Source organism: Danio rerio, chromosome 3 (genome assembly GCF_052040795.2).
Source record: "Danio rerio strain M-AB ecotype USA chromosome 3, GRCz13ab, whole genome shotgun sequence".
NCBI classification, from domain to species: domain Eukaryota; kingdom Metazoa; phylum Chordata; class Actinopteri; order Cypriniformes; family Danionidae; genus Danio; species Danio rerio.
Genome location: NC_141023.1, coordinates 31,356,792 through 31,378,967, shown reverse-complemented (window position 1 = coordinate 31,378,967; position 22,176 = coordinate 31,356,792). Strand labels below are relative to the sequence as shown.

General features: G+C 34.8%; 1 protein-coding gene and 1 long non-coding RNA gene across 11 annotated transcripts in view; one reads left to right on the top strand and one right to left on the bottom strand.

The window, feature by feature from the left end:
* limd2 (LIM domain containing 2) overlaps window positions 1-22,176 on the top strand; it is a 26,832-nt gene extending 4,656 nt beyond the window's left edge. The window contains exons 1-5 of one of the 10 annotated variants that reach the window (XR_015479874.1): window positions 16,081-16,332; window positions 16,495-16,539; window positions 18,468-18,604; window positions 18,985-20,094; window positions 21,510-22,176. Coding sequence is in view for 2 of the 10 variants with exons in the window: in XM_087242924.1 (XP_087099050.1) it covers window positions 16,279-16,332; window positions 16,495-16,539; window positions 18,468-18,604; window positions 18,985-19,144 (396 nt within the window). In the remaining 8 variants the exon portion in view is untranslated. 10 annotated transcript variants of the gene reach the window in all.
* Window positions 2,150-6,901, bottom strand: LOC147845660 (uncharacterized). Its single transcript, XR_015480952.1, has 2 exons — window positions 4,293-6,901; window positions 2,150-3,406 (listed from the first exon to the last, which is right to left on the bottom strand). It is a non-coding gene; the product is annotated as an uncharacterized LOC147845660 (long non-coding RNA).

Below are 22,176 nucleotides of genomic sequence, written 5' to 3'. Positions count from 1 at the left end.
TTTCCTTGTAAAAACCGTCTCCTTATATGGAGAAAGAGAAGAAATTAGGCTTTCTCCATAGGCCTAAATAGAACTTTCCACTCAGTCATGAGTTGTAGTGCTTCAGTCAGTTCAGTGGTTATCTGTGGAGTGCCAGGGGTGCATCTTTTGGCTTGATGTATCCGTATCAGCTCATGCATACATTTATAGAATAATTAGTTTTTTTACTGTAGTTTTTTTTTTTTTGGGAAGTATATCACTACTGTATGTGTGCTTGTAGGCCTGTCACGATAAGGAATTTTGTTGTGGGATATATTGTCATAGAAATTGATGTCATAAGCAATATTACTGTCATTTTGAGATCATTTTATGCCACTGATTATATATAATTATATAACTGCATATTAATGCAAAAAGCCAAAAACGCTTTAAGCAACTTTTTATTCTGAAGGTTATTTAAATTGTATAATTCAATGTTAAAAAGGTAAATGTCCTATTATATACAGTATACTAATCTTTGACGCGGGTAAGGTAGAATGTATATGTCTTTTGTAAAACATCTTTAAAGTTATTTGTAAATATATATCGCAATGGCAAAAATTATTGAGGTCATCTCTACGTATAAGTAGATATACGTTTTTGTGATAGGCCTATGTGCTTGGCTTTTCGACTCCTTGAACGCATTAACAGGATAGTTGACCTAAAAATGCTAATTTATTCACTCACCATAAAGTGGTTTCAAACCGTTGAGTTAGTTTTTTTTTTAAAAAGAAGAAAGCTGAAAACTTATAACCATTGACTTCCGTATTAAGAAAAACAGCTAATGTGAGAGTCAGTGGTTACAATATAAAATATCTTTTGTTTTAGATAGAAGAAAGAAACTCAAGGTTTTTGAACAAGTAAATGTTCACAATTGTCTTTTTTTTTTTTTGGTGAACAGTCCCGTTAGGTTAAACAAACTTCAGACATTTGCAGGAATGCAACTTTGAACTCTTTGAGGGTTTCTTTTTTTTTTGCGCTTAAATGTCTTTCCGGTGTTGAAACGAGTGTGTGAACTGTCCTGTGAAAGTGCAAATCAGATGAGGTTTACCATCTCTAACTTGTTTGTTAAATTCCAATGAAAAGAGCAATGTCTCTTGGCAATTTTGTCGAATAGATTTCATACACTCCCTGTTTGTGATAAGATCATGTTATGTAGATGCTGACGGCTGTGTTTTGTGCAGTACCACGAAGTGCCTAGATCAAGTTTCCAACTCCGTCTGAACATGTTTGAAAGGCTTCAAAAAAGGGATGTGTCCTGACAATACTGTTCTGAGTAAAGATCCACTAGTGCATTCTGCTAATTTTGATGTGCAGACACAAAGCACTTTGAAAAGCGTAGCCTACAGAAAAGTTAGGAGGTCTTAGCAAGTGTTTTTTGTCTTTTAAAGATGTTTAATAGAGGTCTAATAGACGTCTAAACATAGTTGTGTTGGCTAAAACGAGGCTATATTATTTAGACATCTCTAAGAATAGGCCAAATCTAGTCATCAAATAAACAGAAATGAGTGACTACACAAAGTCTTTCTAATCTGTCGACTAGTCTAGTATTGGGCTATTCTCAGAATCAGAACCAGAAAGAGCTTTATTGCCAGGTAAGTTTGCACATACAAGACATATGTTTTTGTGACAGCTTCTACAGTGCAACAGAATTACAGAGACAGGACAAGAAACAGATAACAAATATATAAAAAGGCAGTAAGTAGTGAATGCAAATAGACAAGTGTATGCAGAGCTATATTACTATATACAATGTTATATATGCAGCTGTTATGTGCAAATTGTCATGTAAAGTGTGTTGTTAAATAAGTGTATATGTGTATAAGTGTATATGTGTATTTAACGTCTATTAGATTTTCACTGACAGCCCAAGCTCTTGCTCTAGCCAAGCTATCTACATTTAGACGTCTATTAGACATCTATTAAACACAACACTGTTTGCTGCGATGTTACTTTGAAAACATTAATATAAGCAGTTGCGTTCTAATGGCGCCTTTTTATCTTTAATGGGTGTAATTTTACACCATGCACTCTTGGTCAAAGGAGTTCTCTAGAGTCAAATGAAACATTAGATGGTGTTGCTCTTCAACCCTGCCCACACGCCTTCTCTTTAAAACCTACTGTACAGGCATCTTTTTTTTTTTTTTTTTTTTTCTCAGCATTTCTCTTTAGCCTCAACACATTTACAGTTTCACATCCGTTTGTGGAGTCCAGTGTCAACCTCTGCCTGTGGATCAATGCATTGGCGAAGACTTGTACATTCTTTCGGAGTGCTTAAACGTGCACATTTTTTGCATGTTCATGCAACTAAGACCATGTTTATGCTCTCAGCAAGAATTCATTCAGCTCTTGCTCATGAAAATAAGCAATATAATGGTTAGGCAAGCAATTAATGCCTAGGAAATGACTTTAACGATAATGCAAAACAAAATTGTGGTAAACATTTGCATATGTCAAACTTGTGTTAAGCTTCATTTAGAATGTATAAACCGGTCACACAGCTATAATAAGTGTTGGGGAAAGTTACTTTTGAAGGTAGTGCATTACAATATTGAGTTATTCCCCAAAAAACTAACTAATTGCATTACTATGTAAATTTTTATGGAAAGTAATGTGTTTATATTACTTTTGCGTTATATTTCCTTACCTGGCTGAGGTTTGATCTCTTTCAGAACTTGCAGGTGTTTTTAGGTGCAAAAGGGTGTTTTTAGAACTTGCAGGTTTATTAGCTGGAGGTAGGGTGTGGATGTAGTGTGCTTTGCACTCAATTTTTGTTTTTCAATGTCATGTTTCGTGCAGTTGTCCAGAGTTTTACTTGCACATGATTTACACTTAACATGAACCCACTTCTTTTCTTTAAGTTCAAAATAAGAACAATCTTTTGCAAAAATGTAAGTCTCCGGCCTGCCATTGTTTCCGTTTCTGACTGTCTGTAGTGATGACGGGCGATTTTTGCAAATGTATTGTTTGTTTTTAACCGGATCTTCTAAGTGAACCGTTCGAACCAGTTCATTAAATTGAACCGAGTTGTCGTGAAACAGTTTGCACCTTCAGTGCTAACAGACCGGATACCTCCTCTGACTTGAAATAAACCAATACTCGGAGTTATTCAGTTTCTAGAACAGTACATTGACTCATCTGCTTTGAGAACTGATGATGATGAGTGCGAGCCGACTTTCTGTGCTCTCACAGCACGCTCTTTGATTAAGTGTGTGATTCAACTTAAGGTAATATTTATTCTGCAATATATATTTTTAAAAGCCAATTAAGCAAGGTAAAAGTAACTCTAAATTGTATTACTTATTTTTAAAGTTAAGTTAGTTAATTTTTAAGTTAGTTTACTTGTTACTTTGGAAAAGTAATATTATTTCATAACATGCATTACTTACTGTCACAGTGAAACTAAGACACTGTGACTAACAAACACGCATCACATTGCACTCATACATAAAATACACACTTTTAAACATGGACCTTTGTGTTATTTGTATTGTGCATGTGTGTGTTTGTGTAATGTGTATATGTTTTTTTTTTCTGTCCAGATTAGCATTGTGTTTATGTAAAAATTTCACTTATGTCAAACAATAGCCCATATGAACACTGAAATAACCACAGACACATTTTCTTTCAAACTTCATTTATTAACCAAACATATAGGGTTTACATATACATACCAGTTTCCTATTCTCAGCACCAAACCTGTTTAACTTTCAAACAAAGCCATTTATACAGATTTTTCCCACCTTCACTTTGGAGCAGCCATTTTCCATAACATCATCAGGGTCACAACCCCCTGGTCAGTAAATAAAAATTACAGTTTTGTTATTTAAATTTGTATTGGTTATTTGTTGTGTTGTATTTTGAGTTTTGTATGCATATTCATTTACTTGCATTTACTTGTTGAATGTCTTTTTATGTATTTTTTTTGTATACATGGTAACCCACTACCAGTGAAATGGTTTAACCCATGGGCGGGGCCAATACAATAAAATGGCCCCAAACATTCACTTGAGGTGGGTAGTTGTAGGAGAAGGTGTTTTTGTCAGTAGTGGTAACAGTTTTTGTTCAGGTCATTTACTTGATTTAGCTGAACAAGCCTGTATATACATTGTAAATATTGAATAGTTTATTTTTCTTTATTGTTATTTTGTCACTTTCACCTGTTTTGCTGGATTTTTGTTTTCACTTTGTGTAAATAAATCACTCTTCACTTTCACCAGCGGCTTCTGTGACACCTTTTTGCCTCCATCCACCCGGTCAATCGTAACACTTACAACACGTTACCCCAACACTGGCTATAATACGAGTAATTTGCTACTAGAGGCTTTGAGGGCTTTCTTTTACAGAAGTGTATTGCAGTGACCAAATGCACAAAATAGCTGAATCTTTCAAAAAATGGGGAAGACTAACCCTAATGTGTCATTTGGTAAATTAATATACATGTTGTTGCCCGAAGGCTCATTTTTGTTTTTCTAGTTACAGGGTAATCAATCATAACTTGACTTCTGCAGAAAATAGGCCCTCCAGCATCTTTCGAACATTTCACATTTCATTCATGAATCCAAGCCAGACTCCCTCAGGGTTGCTGCATGAACGTCTTCTCTGTGTTGCCAGGAATTTTGACAATAGAGTTTTGTCTTCTAAATCTGACTCATTGCTCTTGTTTGTTAAGAGTTATTGGCTTTGCAGAATGTGGCCAAAGGGATGCCGGTCAAACTCCTGTGTAGCCCCTAGTTTAATATGGCTAAGGTGATTATTCACTCGTCACCCTAAACATTTACACCTATTATTACCTGCTGTCTAAAATGCATGTCACTGCATGCTGATGAGGCATACCGAAAATGTTCTGTGAGCCTTTTGTGGTTACGTGACGCATATAGTGTGTCCTGGGTGCCCCAGATGACATCTGAAAAATGCAAGATCACAAGATGCATTCAAGCATTTGATGCGATCTGATCACTAGGTATAAGCAGGGTGTGTTTAGGTTGATGGTGGCCACAAGATGCTTGTTTCTTCCTCAGTCCACTGAACTCCTGCTTATTCCCAAGGCTGTCTGGACCCATGGGGAGCAGCTGATGGGATTTTTGTCCGGCTAATGAGATTAAAAGAGTGTCTGCAGTCTAATACTATATACAGCGGAAGTGTAATGGAGAGTAGATGTTGTGTGTTTGGCTGTGGGAGAGAGTAAAATACTGACCTTTGGTAATGGCAGGGCATCGCAAATCATACTGTTTTGACAGAATCTGAGGGAGCAAGGGTTCAGATATAACCACACACTGACCCGGGTCACATTAGGGCCCCAGTCCATCTGGTAGCTGGGCTGTCATGTTAAAATTTTGGTAGGTATTTGGCTTATTCTGTCTTGCGCATGGACACAGGCTATATTTTTACAGCAGTCAGAACATTTGAATCTGAAGGGATGGATTTTCTAATTCTTTGCTCTGTCATTGATCAGATGTGATGTCACCGTAGTGATGATATATAGTTTTTGTTGATATTATTCACTAGAGTCACGTAGCACACTACCTGACAATAGTTTTATTCCCTATACAAGTTTTAGGAAGAACACATAATAACTTGGCTTCTAGTAGATCACTTGGTATCAGAAGTGGCTTATATGAAAGGCAAAGACCTCTAGATTATACTTATTTTACCAGAATAAAATATGATCATTCCTTGATTTTTAATCAGAACAGTAAGGTCTGACTTTGCTTAGACAAAAGTCTTGTCACTTAATAGAAATAATGTAGAGTGTAGAATGTAAAGTCATGGTGAGGTGGAAAAAGAATTAATAATGTGTAGGACTCCCATTGTGAAATTGATTTGTACTGATTTTTAAATGAATCATACAGTGATTCGATGTAGATTTGCAGATGAAAACTTGCTTTAAAGTATGAGCTTTTGAAAACACTATCATTTTAGTTTGTGTAAACAATCAAAAAACATCATATTGTCTTTTCCATGTTTGTTTAGAGCCATATGTGTAGCATATAAAAGAATTGCAACAATGCACGAATCGCGTTAACTTCAGTGTAATGATTCAATTGTTTTTACGCATGTTTATCAGTGCCATAAGCTCTGGCGGGTGTCAATGTCACTGCTGGAGATATCACTGCAGCAACATGCACCGCGACACTGTCAGTATCAAATGACACATGCCACTGAACAAAAGACATGCCACCAGAAGTGTCACTACACTCCGTGGCATCTGTACATCAGATGTACTTTAACAATCTTGCGTCCTCATGTATTGTCATCATAATATTGGCAAAGTTAAATTCCAAAACTCAAGTGCGCAGGAATGGAGGCTGCATGAAAGTCATTTCGACTGTATAAAGGAGCTGCAAAGCACAGCATTTTTATATAGGATTATAGTTGAAGTTCAGAGATATAACTTATTTGTCTTAGGAGTTTCCCAAATGAGATGGTGAAAGTAAACGCTACCATGAAAATATTTATGAAGGCATAAACACATTAATGGTGTTTATTTGCTGAAATTCATATTAAAATTGCTATTATTTGTATTGTGCAACGTATATTTGTAAGGTCTTTATGCACGGTAAATATTGTGGAAAGAGGACAAACAAGGTCTTTTGACTAGGAAGAACGCAGCATCTCATTTTTAAGATGACATGTTCTCACGGTTTCCTGAGTTTGTTCTTCCGAAGAAACTTGGCATGAATGGTCTCCACAAGAACACAAGTCCATTTTAGCGTTCATGGAATTGAGAAACAGCAGTTGTGTCACTTCATGTTAAAACTGGCCATTCGTCCAATCCTGCGAAAACATAGTGGGCGTGACCAACCCGTGACCTCAATCAAGATTGACCAATGGAAAAAGGCCTTTCATCCCGGTAGGAAGAAACCGCAGACTAAGCTGCGGCCTTCAAAACTTTTCAACTTGTAAGCAAAGATTTTAGATGCGCAGAAAATGTTAGAACGTAAAGCAAAATGAAGGAATGTACATTGGAAAATGTGGTGGTAACTGCATTAAATGGAAATAGTTTATTTTTTGCAATGCAACATGTATTCAAACAAACGTGTAGTTTTAGACCAAAATTAGGTACATTGTAATTATATATATATATATATATATATATATATATATATATATATATATATATATATATATATATATATATATATATATATATATAATTTTTTTTATTTTGCCAATGACTTTTTTTTTTATTTAAAAACTTTTATTTTTTTAATTACAATGTACCTAATTTTGAATAATAAAGATGCTAAATGAACTCCAGCATACATGGGTTTAAGATTTTTCAGCTTGTAAGCAAATATTCTAGATGTGCAATAAATGACAGCAGAACAGAGTATAGGAATGAGTGAGCAATAAAAATTGTGGTAACTGCATAGTTTATTTTTTGCAATGCAAAACTTTTTATTATCATTGATTTTTTTTTTTTTTTTTCCTTGATTTTTTTTTTTTTTATTACTAATCGCATATTCTTTCCCTAAAACTAAATATGTTAGACTGTACAATAAAGAAACAAAACTAACTCCATAATCTGTTAGCTCTGCCAAACTAGAATTCTTATAATTGAAACTAAATGTAGAAAAACTAAATAAAAAATGTGTTCACAGAATAATAAAAACTAAACTAAAACTAAGAAAAGCTGCAATTAAACGAACTAAAAGTAAACTGAAATGTAGAGCAAATTAAAAAAGGATGAAAAATAAAAACTAATTGAAAAATGCTAAACTTTAATAACCTTGCTGACCTGGCACAAAAATTGCAGTGCTTTTAGTTCTTGTCATTGATCTGTGTGAATGAGGATCATTATGACCAACTTTTTTGTCTTTTAGACATCCAAAGGAGAAACTTTTTATTCTGTTCTTGTACGTTTGTTGCTCCCAGTGATGGGTTGCGGCTGAAAGGGCATCCACTGCATAAAACGTGCTGGATAAGTAAGCGGTTCATTCCACGGTGGCATCCCCTGATCAATAAAGGGACTAGTCTGAAAAAAAAATGAATGTTTGTTGCCATAAAAACACCCTTATGTATGCCTTGAAAATGCATTTTAGAGTCTGAACTGGGCCTGTATAACATTTAAAGCACTGTGTCATTGTTAGATTTCAAACTACTGTATAATCATCACTTTATATCTAATGGCCTGATTTCATTTCATTTCCTGTAAATGACATTTACCCACAAGGTAGTGTTTTTAAAACAAGGTTGAACTTTAGAAAGAACGTTGTTGTTTTTTCTTCTTCTTTTTTCTCCCAAAGTGTCATTGTGAAACCCAGAGGAGTTGATCATGTTAAGTGGAGATCTTCAGGGTCTTACGGCTGCATATACTGTATACAGCACCAAGGTTGTGACTCCGTGTGCAGGGCAGCTGAGTTCTGAGAGTCTCCAGGGAGGGTGAATTGGACCTCATCATTGTAAAATGCATCAGAGCATAGCACAGGAAGATGTGTCATCACCCCTTCCTGCCACAGTGCAGACGGTTGAGCAGCAGTGCTATCTGCATGTGTGTGGTGAAAGAGACTGTTTTTTTCTTCATCTTATGTACAAATAAGGCAAAAGAGGACAGATGGCACTAGCTGAGAAGATAGTGGCCCGCTCCATTGCTTCGTGCGCATGCATTGACAAGCTCGCACATCTCTAATCCCGTTTTTGCCACCATTTAAACTGTGACTAACCAAAGCATCTTTGTTTTGGGTTTACTAGTCGGTGGCATCTTATTGCACTTTTGATTACCAAAACCAGAATACATGTTTTTTTTTTTTTCTTTTTTAAATTATTATTATTATTATTATTTTTAATGTGTGGTCTTCTTGATGCAAATCATCTTGACTCCATTCAAAGTGGTTTTGATTCATTTCTTTTTGATGATTTGAGCATTTGTAAATGTCTGTGGCAAAGGCTCTCAAACAAACCTGTTTCACAAACGCTTTGAAACAGGAAGTGGGTTGAGTGTTGTCTTGCACTCAGGGTGTGTTGTGACTTTATCAGATAAACTTCAGTCATGTTGGCTTCTCGTTTTACTGCATGGCATTGGCTAATACACAGTAAATGGCTCTTCCTCCTTTGTTCAACTCGTATAATGTGGTGACCCTTTGGTCAGTGATATACTTCAGAAGTCTGTGCAGACACTAATTGTCTCGATGCAATGTAATTGTCTTAGTGTAAGTGCAAAACACAAACATTTTTTTTAATTGAAAGATTTTGTTTTACATCTTTTTCTTTTAGTGTTTGTTATGTTATCTTTTAGTTGAAGAGGAGTATTTAAAATCCAAAGCACTTTATAAATACAATAAAAAAATTAACCTATTTGAAATATACTAATTCAAATAAATATAAGTATAAACATAAATATGCTGCATGATGCACTTCTTTTAATTCATTATTGTGCAAACATACAGAATAGACTTGTGTTGCGTTTTTTATTTTATTTTATTTATTTATTTTTTTATACACACACACACACACACACACACACACACGAGTAAAATACTTTCACATAAAATGGAACATTGCATTAGTTAAGATATGATCCTGATGGTCAAGTAAAGTCCTATCATGTTAATAGATCACTTTTATGCAGACTGCTTTTAAACGTGAAAACTGTCTGCTTTCAATTAGGTTTACACTGCAAATTCTACTGTTAAGTAGGTCTTCAGTGTTTGTTTTTACTTGTGGACATCTGACCATGACTGATTGAATGGAAGAATTTAGCCTGAGAAGAGTTGTTGTGACCCCTGATTAGGCAAGGGCTGCAGGATTCTGATGGTATGATAACCTTGGATAAAAATATCATGGTTTCACGGTATTGTGATTACTGCTCTAAAAAATGTTCTTTAAAATGTCTGGGTGAAAAACTAAAACTTTTTCCCCTTTGTACACAATATATTTTCTTTTGAGAAACTTTTTAAATAATTTGGAGTAGTAAACATGTCAGGCTAAATAATTCAAATGAATCCTTGACTTCTGCTGTTTTCAGTAGTCTCGAACACATTTCTTTAAAATGGCATCTTTGTATATATTTTCTGCTGGAGAAACTGTTGTTCTAAAAAAAAAAAAAAAAAAAAAAAAAACCTCTATAAAATTGGTATAGCAGTAAATGTTGACTTTTCCAAACCGCAGTATACCTTGAAAACGGTTATCGTCCCATGCCTATACCCCTGGTCACTGTGAGGTTTCAGGCATGATTTGGTCGTCTAAGACAAATTTGGCAAATCCTAAAAGATTCCAGTAATCTTAGGCTAAAATTTGAGATCTTTGGTCACTGGTTTGACAGTTTCACTGACAACAACTGTTGCGCTCAAATTTTCTTTCTTCTTTATTTTTCGAAATTTTCAATTATTTTCAAATATCACATTTTAGAATATAATTGTACATTTTGACAAAGACTGATAAGTGAACAAGGACCCAAATCATTGTGAGAATTATTTGCCCCCAGATATATTTATATATTTGCAATACATTTTTTGATGAGATTATGTTCTGGCAATCAGAAGATTTTAGACACTTTCATGCAATGTGACCAGCCATGACGAGCATCAAACGAAGAACCAATTGGAGTGCCGAATATGATGATGCAATCAACGCGACAACTTAGAAACCACCACTTTTATTATTGAGGCAAAGAGTGAGCGAAATTGCTACTATTAGGTTTGCCGTAAGGTATCATTTTAGAACACGGGACAGTGAAAGTGTAACAGATTGATGATGTAAAATTGTACTGTGTAATCCGGGTTGAAGCCAAGTGTGCCACACGCCCGCTTTTGAGTGATACTCCTAGCCGTTAGATTGCCCCTTGGTGGCTGGCTGCAGTATAAGTCATAAAGCCCGCCTTCTCCATGTTTTTGCGTTGTTCATTGATTCATTCATTTTCTTTTCAGCTTAGTTCCTTTATTAATCTGGGGTCGCCACAGCGGAATGAACCACCAACTTAACCAGCATATGGTTTATGCAGCGGATGCCCTTCCAGCTGCAACCCTTCACTGGGAAACACCCATACCCTCTCATTCTCTCACACACACACACACACACACACACACACATGCTATGGACTATTTTAGCTTGCCAAATTCACCTGCACTGCATGGTTTTGGACTTGTGGGCAAACCGGAAAATCCGGAGGAAGCCCACGCAAACGCGGGAAGAACATGCAAACTCCACACAGGAATGCCAACTGACCCAGCTGAGGCTTGAACCAACGACCACTTTCTAGCTGTGAGGCAACAGCTCTACCTACTGCGCCACTGCGTCGCCCTCCTCCATGTTAATGAACAAGATTTGAACCCAAATAAAAAAATGACTACACTTGCATTAAAATGTCCCAAAATATGGTTTTACTCCATTAAGGCACTGGCGGATCAAGCTGATATTGGTGCAGATCTTCATTTTTGTAAAGAGTATGTTTTTAGCCAGTAATGTAATGCTATAAAAATGAGGCGTGTCATCATGATTGACAGTTGTGATTTTGACAGTTTCTCAAAGCAGATCGTCAGAGCTTCGGGAGGAGATTGAGGTGTTATTCCATTTCTGAGTTATTGTACCATGGTAAAATGAGTTGTTCAGCAGTAAATTATACTTTCTGTCCAACAGGATCTGATGGATAACTGTTTATTTGGTAAAGTGAGGGTTTTATCAGGCTTCATTATTAGTTTGCTGATGCACGCCTAGCCATTGACAGGGAAAAAACAGGTGATGGTTATCTAGCAGTCATTCTTTTTATGGGTCTGAAATAATAATTAGGAGGACAAAAATAATGTTAGCCTATCTTCTCATTGATCTCCTTTAAGGTTATTTGAACTTAACAAATATAGGTTAGAAGAATATAGTCTATAACGAATAGAGCTGTAAATGCTATAATTTATATACCTAATTTACCATTGGCTTTTTATTTAAAAACTCCTAATAAACATTAAAATGAAGGTAAATTCTTATTTGCCAGATATTAAGCCATGGAATAAACCAAATAAAATTAGAGGCAAAAAAAATTGATAAACCATAAACAAGTGACATTGCAGCAGCTGATAAGCCTATATCATATATCAGTTAATGTATTTAATACTGCTAAGTTTATTGTACAAATTGACCAGGATTATTTTATATAGTGCAGGGATGGGGTGTATAAATATCCTGTTGATATTTAGAAATCTTTTAAGCGCACTATTTTTTCTGCAAGAAATATAGCTGTCCTTAGTGTGTATATTTTGGGTCCTGTTGATTTTTCTAATTAAAAATAAAACCTTTTTTAAAATGTATGTTGTTTATATGTTATTGTTCATATTTTACAAGTGATATTTCTACCCCTGTGAAGATAATAAATGCCAACAAACCGTTGTAAGAGTAATATTTTTTTAAGTCTAGCTTAGGCTAGAGTGTATGAAAGAGCATTTATTTTGCAGTTCAGCCTGCAGTATATTGTTTTTAGTAAATTATTAAAAACAGCTTGCATCACACTTTAAGTCGTTTATTATTATGTGTTTTTTAAATCCAAGGGCTTATATGTATATTAGCAAGCCTTTGTTATAGTGCAGATACGGGTGGTCAAATGAGAAGTTTTGGGGGCATGGTTGATTTGACGTACAAGCGTTTGTTTAGAATCTTGATTCCACGGCTCTGCCTTTGGCTCCATCTGGTTGTCCTTCTGCGCATGCCCAGGCTCCAGTGTTTTGCAACAGTTTGTGCCCATCATAAGGCGTTTTGTCATTAGTTTAAGCCAAAGGAAAATGAGTGATTTCCAAGTCAAAAAATGTGGAGCCTCAGAGCAACACCTATTAACATCATCAAAACAACCAATGGCAGTTCAAACAGGGCGATAACCATTTTCAAAGTATTCCGCGATTTGGAAAAGTCCTGGCTTTAAAACCCGCAAAATTTTCTGCTATACCATTCCTACGGTATTTGTATAATTTTATTTATTTTTTTATTTTTAATTAAAAGATGCCATTTGGGTTTTTACCCAGACATTTAAAAATAACATATTTTAGAGCAGTAATCACAATACTCTAAAACCGATGTTTTTATCTAAGGTTATCATGACATCAGAATCTTATACCGACCCATTGTTCTTTGATTTTGGTTTCTTTGAAGTATATTGATCTCACACCTTCACAAAAAGTCAGTTTCTTCTGTGTTAAAAATCCAGTGGAAAAATTAAGGATCTAAAAATATGAAAGGAATTAGGAGTTTGTTAGCATCTGATATCCATTCTACTTATTCTGTTTGAAAGCAAATATTATCATGTTAAGGCTGAGAGGCTGTAATCTCATTTCAGAGCTTTGATGGTATATATGAGTGCGTGTGAAGTCCTCGATAATGGCTGTAATTTGCGAAAAGTGGTGTTATTGAATGTCTGATGTGATATAATGGTCATCACTGATACTTCCACTGCCTTTCTGAGCTGAGCAAATTAACTTTCCTTTTTTTCTAAATGTACAACAAGAGAGGCCATTCATATGAGCTGTTCTACCAGCAGATTCTTCGGTGTATGTGTGAGATTCCAGCTTTAGATTTACACGCAAAAAGACAAGTTTAGATGCTGTAGTGGAGGTGGAGAGCTGTTCTTGGCATTCTGTCAGACCTGAGCAGTTACATAAAAACCTGTCACTTCAGGATTTTCTATCCTTCGTTAATGTGTTTTTGCTCACCACATCGCTTTTGACATGTTTTAGACTGTCTGGCTCTGTCTAAACTAATCTAGATATGTTTTAAAGGGTGTTTTCGCTATGCCTGAAAACGATTGCATCCCTGAACTTTGCATAGTAAAAGTGTCCACACGTTCAGCTGTCTGCAACTAAACATTCAGTTTCGGTCAAACAAATACAATCTGAAGTGTACAAACTGACAGTAGTCTTTTACAACACTGTCAAGCTGGAAAGCAGTCAAAACAATTGTGGAAAAACATTCCCCTTTCATCAACCTTCTTGCTTTTAAATGGGTCACTATAGGTTTGGTTTTCAAAATAGTTTCTACATTACAACAGATCAACAGCACTTTCAAATGTTCATTTTGGAGCATTGTGAAAAAGCCTTTTGTTAACATGAAAATGTCACCTCAAGGTGAACTAAAGCAGAGATATGGGTGTGCTTTTAAAATGAAATGTTTCAGGTGTTGGACAGTGCTTCTTTGAGTGACACCTCAAAGTGTGTGATGTATCCGGAGTCTGGAACATGCACTCTTTAAAAGAATTTTGAATGAAACAAAGGGTTGTGTTAGTTCAAATTTGGGTCAAATAAGGGCAAACACAACCGCTGGGTTATAGATTGAATATAAAATCTATAGATTTTATATCTCTCATCATCTCTATATATTCATATATTCATGCACTCATTCAATCATTCATTTTTCTCTGTATTAGTCTCTTATTTATCAGGGGTGCTCACAGCGGAATAAACCACAAACTATTCCAGCATGCCGTTCCAGCTGCAACCCAGCACTGGGGAAACACACATACACACTCAAATGCACACAAAAACACTATAGCCAATTTAGTTTATTCAACTCACCAAACTCACTCAACATTCAAACTCTACGCAGAAATGCCAACTAGCCCAGCCTGAACTCAAACCAGTGTCTTTCTTGCTGTGAGGTGATGGTGCTAACTGCTGAGCCACTGTGCTGCCAGCCTGGAACATGCCATCTTTTATAAATAAATAAATCAAATTTTGTGTTTTGAATTCAAATTTGAGTCAAAGTAGGGCAAATCCAACTACTAGGTTGAGGATTGAATCAAAAATATAAAAATTCAAACCAAATTCAGCTGGTATATCACATCATTTATGGGGCTGAGCAATATTGAAGAAAAACGTGAATTCGATGGCATGTAAATTATGCAATATTTAACTTTTTTCTTCTTCTTTTTTTTAATGTTCAAACCAACATGTTCTGCATTATTTCAGGGAAAAGAAAGCATCACTACACATTCTGAAAGTAAACAGCCATGTTTTACAGTTGCAACCTAAAACATTTTAACAGTTTTAACAAACAAAAATACATGCCACCTCTGCCTTGCTGTACTGGTAGTAATCAACCTGAAAACTTCAGAAGCGGTCTGGAAAACAAACTCTTGTTTCTTTAGTTGACTGGTAGACATAGGACGATAACTAGTTTCAAGATTTACTGTGGTTTGTAAAAGTCAAAGTTTTAAACCATCAGAATGTTCTGTTATAACGTTCCTAAGGTATATGCACAAAAGCTACTGTTTCAAAATATTTTAAATGTTTCTCAAAATTAAATATATTGTGTTTAATGGGGGAAAGTTTTATTTTTATTAAATTTTTTTATTTCTTTTTTAAACAGTCATATTTTTATCCAAGGTTATCATACCATCAGAATCTTATACTGGCCCATGCCTATTGCATCCATACTAAAATAGTTACAGATTTTTGGACAAGAAAACCAGCATATCCTTTCTGCTTGGTTTCAGACATGTGCATTGACATGTTTTCTGCCTGGTGTGCAGGACAAACAGGGTCAGATTCATGTATAATAAAAATGTATTAAGATAACATAATTAAAAGATGGCTCATTTTATCATGCAACGTTGCTTTTTTTTATAGACCTTGTTCACCGCAGCTGATATAATTAACTTTATTAGTTTCTTTTATATACATTTAAAATGGTAAGATTTTGAAATTAGGCTGTTGAGAAATCGAAATTTACAGGTAACACTAATAAACACCAAATAAACATGGTCATGCAGTACTGACATTTGTAACATTTTATAATTTAAGTACAATTGATAAATGCATACTCATTTGCATGGTAGAAGGTGTATATGAGCCAACCTCCGTGTTATGTTCTGTTGGTCAGAAAAATGGTAGACCTACATTTTTTGCGTAACATTTTCCTGGTGAAAATTCTTATTCAGGCTAAACCGTTACTTCCAGAATGTAGAATCTGTTGTCGGAAGTACAGTATCCACAGTTGTCTGACGATTCATCTGTAAAGCTGTGTCTGTTTGCAGTCCAAGCCAAAGGATCATTCCTCCAATAACTGCATTTGCAGGTTTGAAATCGAGATGGCGACAGAGGCTACATTTTACGGACTGCAGCTTTAAGTGGTGGCCTGTTAAAGTTTGGCAGCTGTTTCGATTTTTAAGCACCACAGAGTATTTGGTGCAGAGTTGACCGTGGGACATGGCCTTGTGTTATGTAATGTCATATTATAGCTTTAGAGTTGGTTAGAAATGTGCACCAGGCTTTGTCTTCGCTGATCCCTCTTTATACGTTTGTGCTTGTGGCTGCACAGACAAAAGGTGCTTGTGAAAGCATACAGCAGATGGAGGGATTCAGGAGAGACTGGAGGAAGTGCTCGGAGGGGAGCATTTTTGAAGTTATGTCTGGTTATGGGTGCATGATTGTGGTGTATGGATGGATGATTAAGGATTCATATGCTGTGGTATTCATGAGGCAGTGCCTGAAATGGTGTTGCCATGGGTAACCTGTCTTAGGACCACTGACTTCATTTCTCTCTCTTTTTTTGTTTTGTTTCCAGGACAACAGGAACACGTCGGATGACAAGCCTGTTCAACGATCTAAGGTTTGTTGCTTTTTATTTAGTATTTCCTATACCTTTACAACCATTCAACTATGGAGCTAAATGGATCAACTCGATCTGCTTTCATACTGTGTGTGTGTGTAGAGAATCAGTCAGTTTTGCAGCTCCATGGGGTTTTGAACCATTTAGTATTGTTTAAAATGCTCAATAAATTAATTTGAATAATCATATTTGCTTCGTTCATTAATTCACTCATGTTTACTGCCTATTTGTATATTTTGTGCATTTTTGCAAATTGTAATTTACTTATGGCTGTTTGCTTATTTGGCCATATATTCATTTGCCTGTTTATTTTTGCATTTGTATGCTTATTTGCTATTGGTTTTTAATATTTTTGTATATTTATTTACTGATTTTTTTTTTTATTGCATATTAGCTAATTTATGTAAAAACTAATATTTGATAACCTTTTTTATTAATTTTTGAGATAAATACATTTAAGTTAAGAAATAAAAAATAATTATTAAATGCTTATTTTGCCTGTTTGTCTATTTGCTTGTATATTTATTTGCTTAATTTCTTTGCTTATGTATTTATTTGTTTATTGTTTTTAGTTTTATGTATTTGCTTTAATTTACTCATGCATTTTTTTGCCTATTTACTTGATGATAAAAAACGATTATTAATATGTTTATATACTTATTTATTACCTTATGTATTTATTTGCTTTTAGTTAATTTATTTATTTTTTTTAAGTTTTTTTTTTTTTTTTTTTAGTATATGGATTTAATTTACTTATGCATTTGTGCCTATTTACTTCAGCAAATAAATAAATAAACTAATACATACTTTTTATTTACTTAATAACTAATAATTTTTGCCTATTTACTTTAGCAAATAAAACACAAAAAACAATTATTTTTATATTTTTATACTTATTCGGCTGTTTTTTAATCTAAGTAAAAAAATAAATAAATAAACTAATACAGCAAATAAACACAAGGAGAAAAAAAAGTATATAAATATATAAATGCTTTTTAATTTTATTTACTTAAGTAAATAGGCAAAAAATGCACGAGTAAATTAAAGCAAATACACAAACTAAAAACAACAATAAAATAACCAAATAAATAAATAAATAATGCATAAATACATAATCAAAGGAAATAAGCAAAAAATATACAAACGGATAGATAGATAAATAGCCAGATGTTTGTTTGTTTTTTGCTTTTTCTTTGCTTATGTATTTATATATATATTTTTTTTCCTTATGTATTTATTTGCTTTATTTTTTTATTATTTCTAGTTTGTATTTGCTTTAATTTACTTATGCATTTTATTGTCTATTAACTTGGATAAATAGCCAAATAAGTTTATAAATATATAAATAATTGTTTTTATTTTATTTGCTTAAGTAAATAGGCAAATAATACATAAGTAAAATAAAACAAATGTATAAACTTAACCCAATAATAATAAAAAATCTAATAAAGCAAATTAATATACAAGGAAATAAATAATTAAACAAATAAATAAGCAAAAAAAATAAGCTAATAAATAAACAAGCAGATACATGAGTAGCCAATTAAGTATATAAATATATAAATAATAGTTTTTTTTATTTGCCTATCAAATTTACTTTTATTTGTCTATTTCATAACTAGTATTTGTTCGTGTCATGTATTCATTATTTATGTAATTGTTAATTTACTTAAGGTCTTTATTTGTGCATTGTATTATTCATGCATTTCTCTTTACATTTTTATTTACTTTCTCGTTTGAAAACTTATTTATTTACCTGCCTTTTTTAATTGTGTATTTGCTTTGTTTACTCTTTTTATTTAATTATTATCATATTTAATTTATCTGGTAATTTATGTGCTTATTCATTTTGCTTGTCTTAAGATTTTATTTTAATCCGTTTGATCCGATTTGAGTAGACCATAAACGGCCACATTGTTTCTTACCAGTCCTTCAGTTTCAAGACCCAAAAGGAGACGTGTGCATCATGTGAGAAGACTGTGTATCCCATGGAGAGATTGGTGGCCAACAATCTCATCTTTCACGCCGCGTGCTTCTGCTGCAAGCACTGCAACACCAAACTCAGGTTAGACACTTTCTCACCGGCACACACTGAATAAACACAGCCAACAGGAACAGACATAAAAGTGTCTCCTATACGTGTGCGTGTGCGTGCCCACTGCTTTTGTATGCATTTTGATGACTTAATAGGAGTATGCTTGTTGCTTTTAGTGTAGAAGCAGCATGATCCAGATTAATAATAAATTAAAATAAATACAGCATCATTACTTTAGTCATGTGATCAGTTTTATTACTCTTATTGAAACAATTTGTGCTGCTTAATATTTTTTGAGACCACACATTTTTTCCCAAGATACTTAGCTAAATAGAAATAACTACAATTTAAAATGACTGTTGCTCATTCAGTGCATACTTTCTAAAAATGTTTTGTTTTGTCGTGTGCAGTCTGGGCTCTTACGCAGCTCTGCAGGGCGAGTTTTACTGCAAACCACACTTCCAGCAGCTCTTCAAGAGCAAAGGCAACTACGACGAGGGCTTCGGACGCAAGCAGCACAAGGAGCTCTGGGCCTCTAAGGATGCTGAGAGCATCGGCAAGACGGCATAATCCTCAATGATTTCCAAAGCTCACCTTTCACCTCCACTGGCCAATCATGACCCTTCACACACACACACACACACACATTCACACTTACACAAGCAGTTGAGCCAGATATACCACCCCCTGATAGGGTTGATCAACTTCCCTTTTGTGTTTTTGTTTTCTCGCTCCCCGCTCAATTTTAAGTTCTGTTTTATTTAGCCTTGTTACGTTTTTTTTGTTCATTGTTTTTTCCGTCTAGTGTCGTGAAGTTAGTTGATTGTGACCAAAATCGTTGTGTCCCATATTGGTGGGATGATTCACTTGTTAGGATCCTGTTTGGCAGTGCTAGTAGTACCAGATGGTTTCAATTAAACACTCAGGTAGCTATTCTGGGGTGTTGCATCCAAATCTAGCAATCTTTTATGTACAGTCGATTTTAAGTGTTTATTTTTATGATTGTTGATTGTTTGTCCTTCATTTTATTTGCCGCAATCTGTACTGTACTCTCTTAATTTGGCAGAGTTTTTTTTTTTTATCTGTGAATCTACAGGGTACACTGTACTTTTAAAGAACTCACTTGAGTTTACATCCCAACTTTTCACTTTTTTTCTTAGTTTATCTTTAAATCTTACAAAAAGATCTGCTAACCAATGATGAGATTCCTATTTTTAAGCATTTATATCTTTATAAAATAGAATTATAAATGCCATATTTGCTCAAGTAATTCCTTAACCATTTTCAGTTAATTTTATTATAAGTTTAAGATTAACTTGCTCACTTTAATAAATAGTTTTACTCAGTATTTTAGTCCTGTTTAAGAGACAGAGTTGATATGTTATCTGTCATCTTGCTTTTATCAAGTAAATGTATATTGATTTAAGCAGGTGTAGATATTTGTTCAGGAAAACAAGACTGAAATACGTTGTAAGACACTTTTTGCTATGTTAAAACGGTCTCTTTTGTAGCGCCCTCTAGTGTTTAAGATAATATTCCTTTTCTTTATTTTTTCTACTTAATATTGGTTATTCTCTTGATGCCATCTAGTGATATATCTATGCTCATATCAATCAAATATGCCTCATGTCTTATTTTAGTCATATTTTATTTTCTATTATTTAGCAGACTGCACATCTTAATGTTTTTTAGTCATATTATTGAATGCTCAGTGATTTTCTTGCAAAGGCATTTGTACACAAGTACCACTAAGCAGAGTGAATGTACTGTGAAGCACTGTACTGTACCTATGTCTTGCTGCACGGGACCAAGCTTGTTCGACAAATTGAGATATTCACAGGGAACTAAGTCTCAGAGGAAATGACATTTTCTGATGCTTTGCGCCATTGCCTTTCCCCCCTTCCACCACTTCCTGTCATCGCATAGTTTTTGGCAATTTCCTGTGGGCTTCTCTGTGACGAGGTTTTGTGGGACTTTGAGTGCGTGTTTAATTGAAAAGCATGGCTCAAAAAGCATTGCTCAGGAATATGGATGGGTCACACTGACCCAAGTGCTCGTTGTTAAAATCTGTTGTTCACTAAACCGTTTTCACACTTGAAATTGTCTGGGTTCAAGCAGGAAGGGGTTTGCTGTACATCGAAACCGACACTTCCATCCCAGGTTTTAAATGCACATGTCGGTTGTAAAAACTGACTTTGCATGTTGTGAATTGTCACTGTGGCCATAAGCTGTGACCTCTAGTTCATGCGTTTGTGTACAAAACATCATCTTGCCATCACGAATGAATGAAATGCCTCTGTTTTAATACTGTTGCTTTCGGTTTTAATGGTGTAACATGGTAAAACTGTTCTGAAGTGTCTGTAAATGTTAGATGGCATAAGGAACTGGTGTGTTTATGTTTGGGTCCAGTTTTAGTGGCTTTTTTTGTGTTTTGCAGTGGTCTCGTCTGCCTTTTTAGTGCAATGGCCTTTTTGTTTGTACGTTTGAGGCTATTCTTCTCCATTTTGACTTGCTAAGCCATTGAAAATCATCCAAATAATTGAACAACTTGAATGCCACAGAAGTCCCCGTGTATGTATATATTTAAGATTACTGTGAAATTGCGAGGTTTCGAAGAATTGATGAAAGCTCTTGGCATGATGCTATTTTCATATTAAGCCTTATTTTAGTTCCTTTTTTTTTTTTTTTGGTTTGTTTTGATTTATTTTCCCAAAATCATCAGCTTTTATAAATGTCATAATCTGCTTTCACACCCTCTAAAACAGGGGTGTCCAAACTCTGTCCTGGAGGGCCGGTGTCCTGCAAAGTTTAGTTCCAACCCCAATCAAGCACACCTGGGCTACCTAATCAAGCTCTTACATGGCTTTCTAGAAACATCCTTGCAGGTGTGTTAAGGCAAGTTGGAGTTAAAGTCTGCAGCACGCCGGCCCTCCAGGACTGAGTTTGGACACCCCTGCTAAAACTTTTTGCACCTGTAAAAGATTTGGTCATTTCTATCAAAAATGCTTTACTTTTTGCAACAAACTTTCCACAGACACAAAAATCACTGTGTTTACGTCAATTGTTAATTGTGTTTGCACGCAGTACGCCAAGGTACAAATGACACAATATTCTGCAAAACCCTCACAGTCTTTTGTAAACATCATAACAAACCGGAAAAAGGTACGCTCTTATTTGCTCTTCTCTGATGGATTTGTTGTTCTTGAATTGTGCGAGTGTGTCTTTGTAAGTGTATGGATATTTAAGGTTGCAAAAGATTATTTTTAAACGCTGTCGACTCTGTCTGCATGCATTGAGTGAGAGGAGATCAATGTACAGTTGTGTGTTATTCTGCATCTAAAACTTGATCAGCAGAACAAGGTGGCCTTAAAGCAGAAAGAGGTCTTGGCTCTCGTTTCTTTTGTCCCTCATCAGGTTTATTTTCGTCTTAGTACTTTTATCAGCCCTTTAGATCAACTCCTACAAGAATTTGTAATAAAACGCCACAACGCTTGCGTTCACTCCCCTAAGTCTTTTTTTTTTTTTTCTCCTCTGTTAAATTCTCATTTTTGTACATGCTTTTGGAGAAAATTTAAATAAATGACATTGCTGGTGTTGATCAA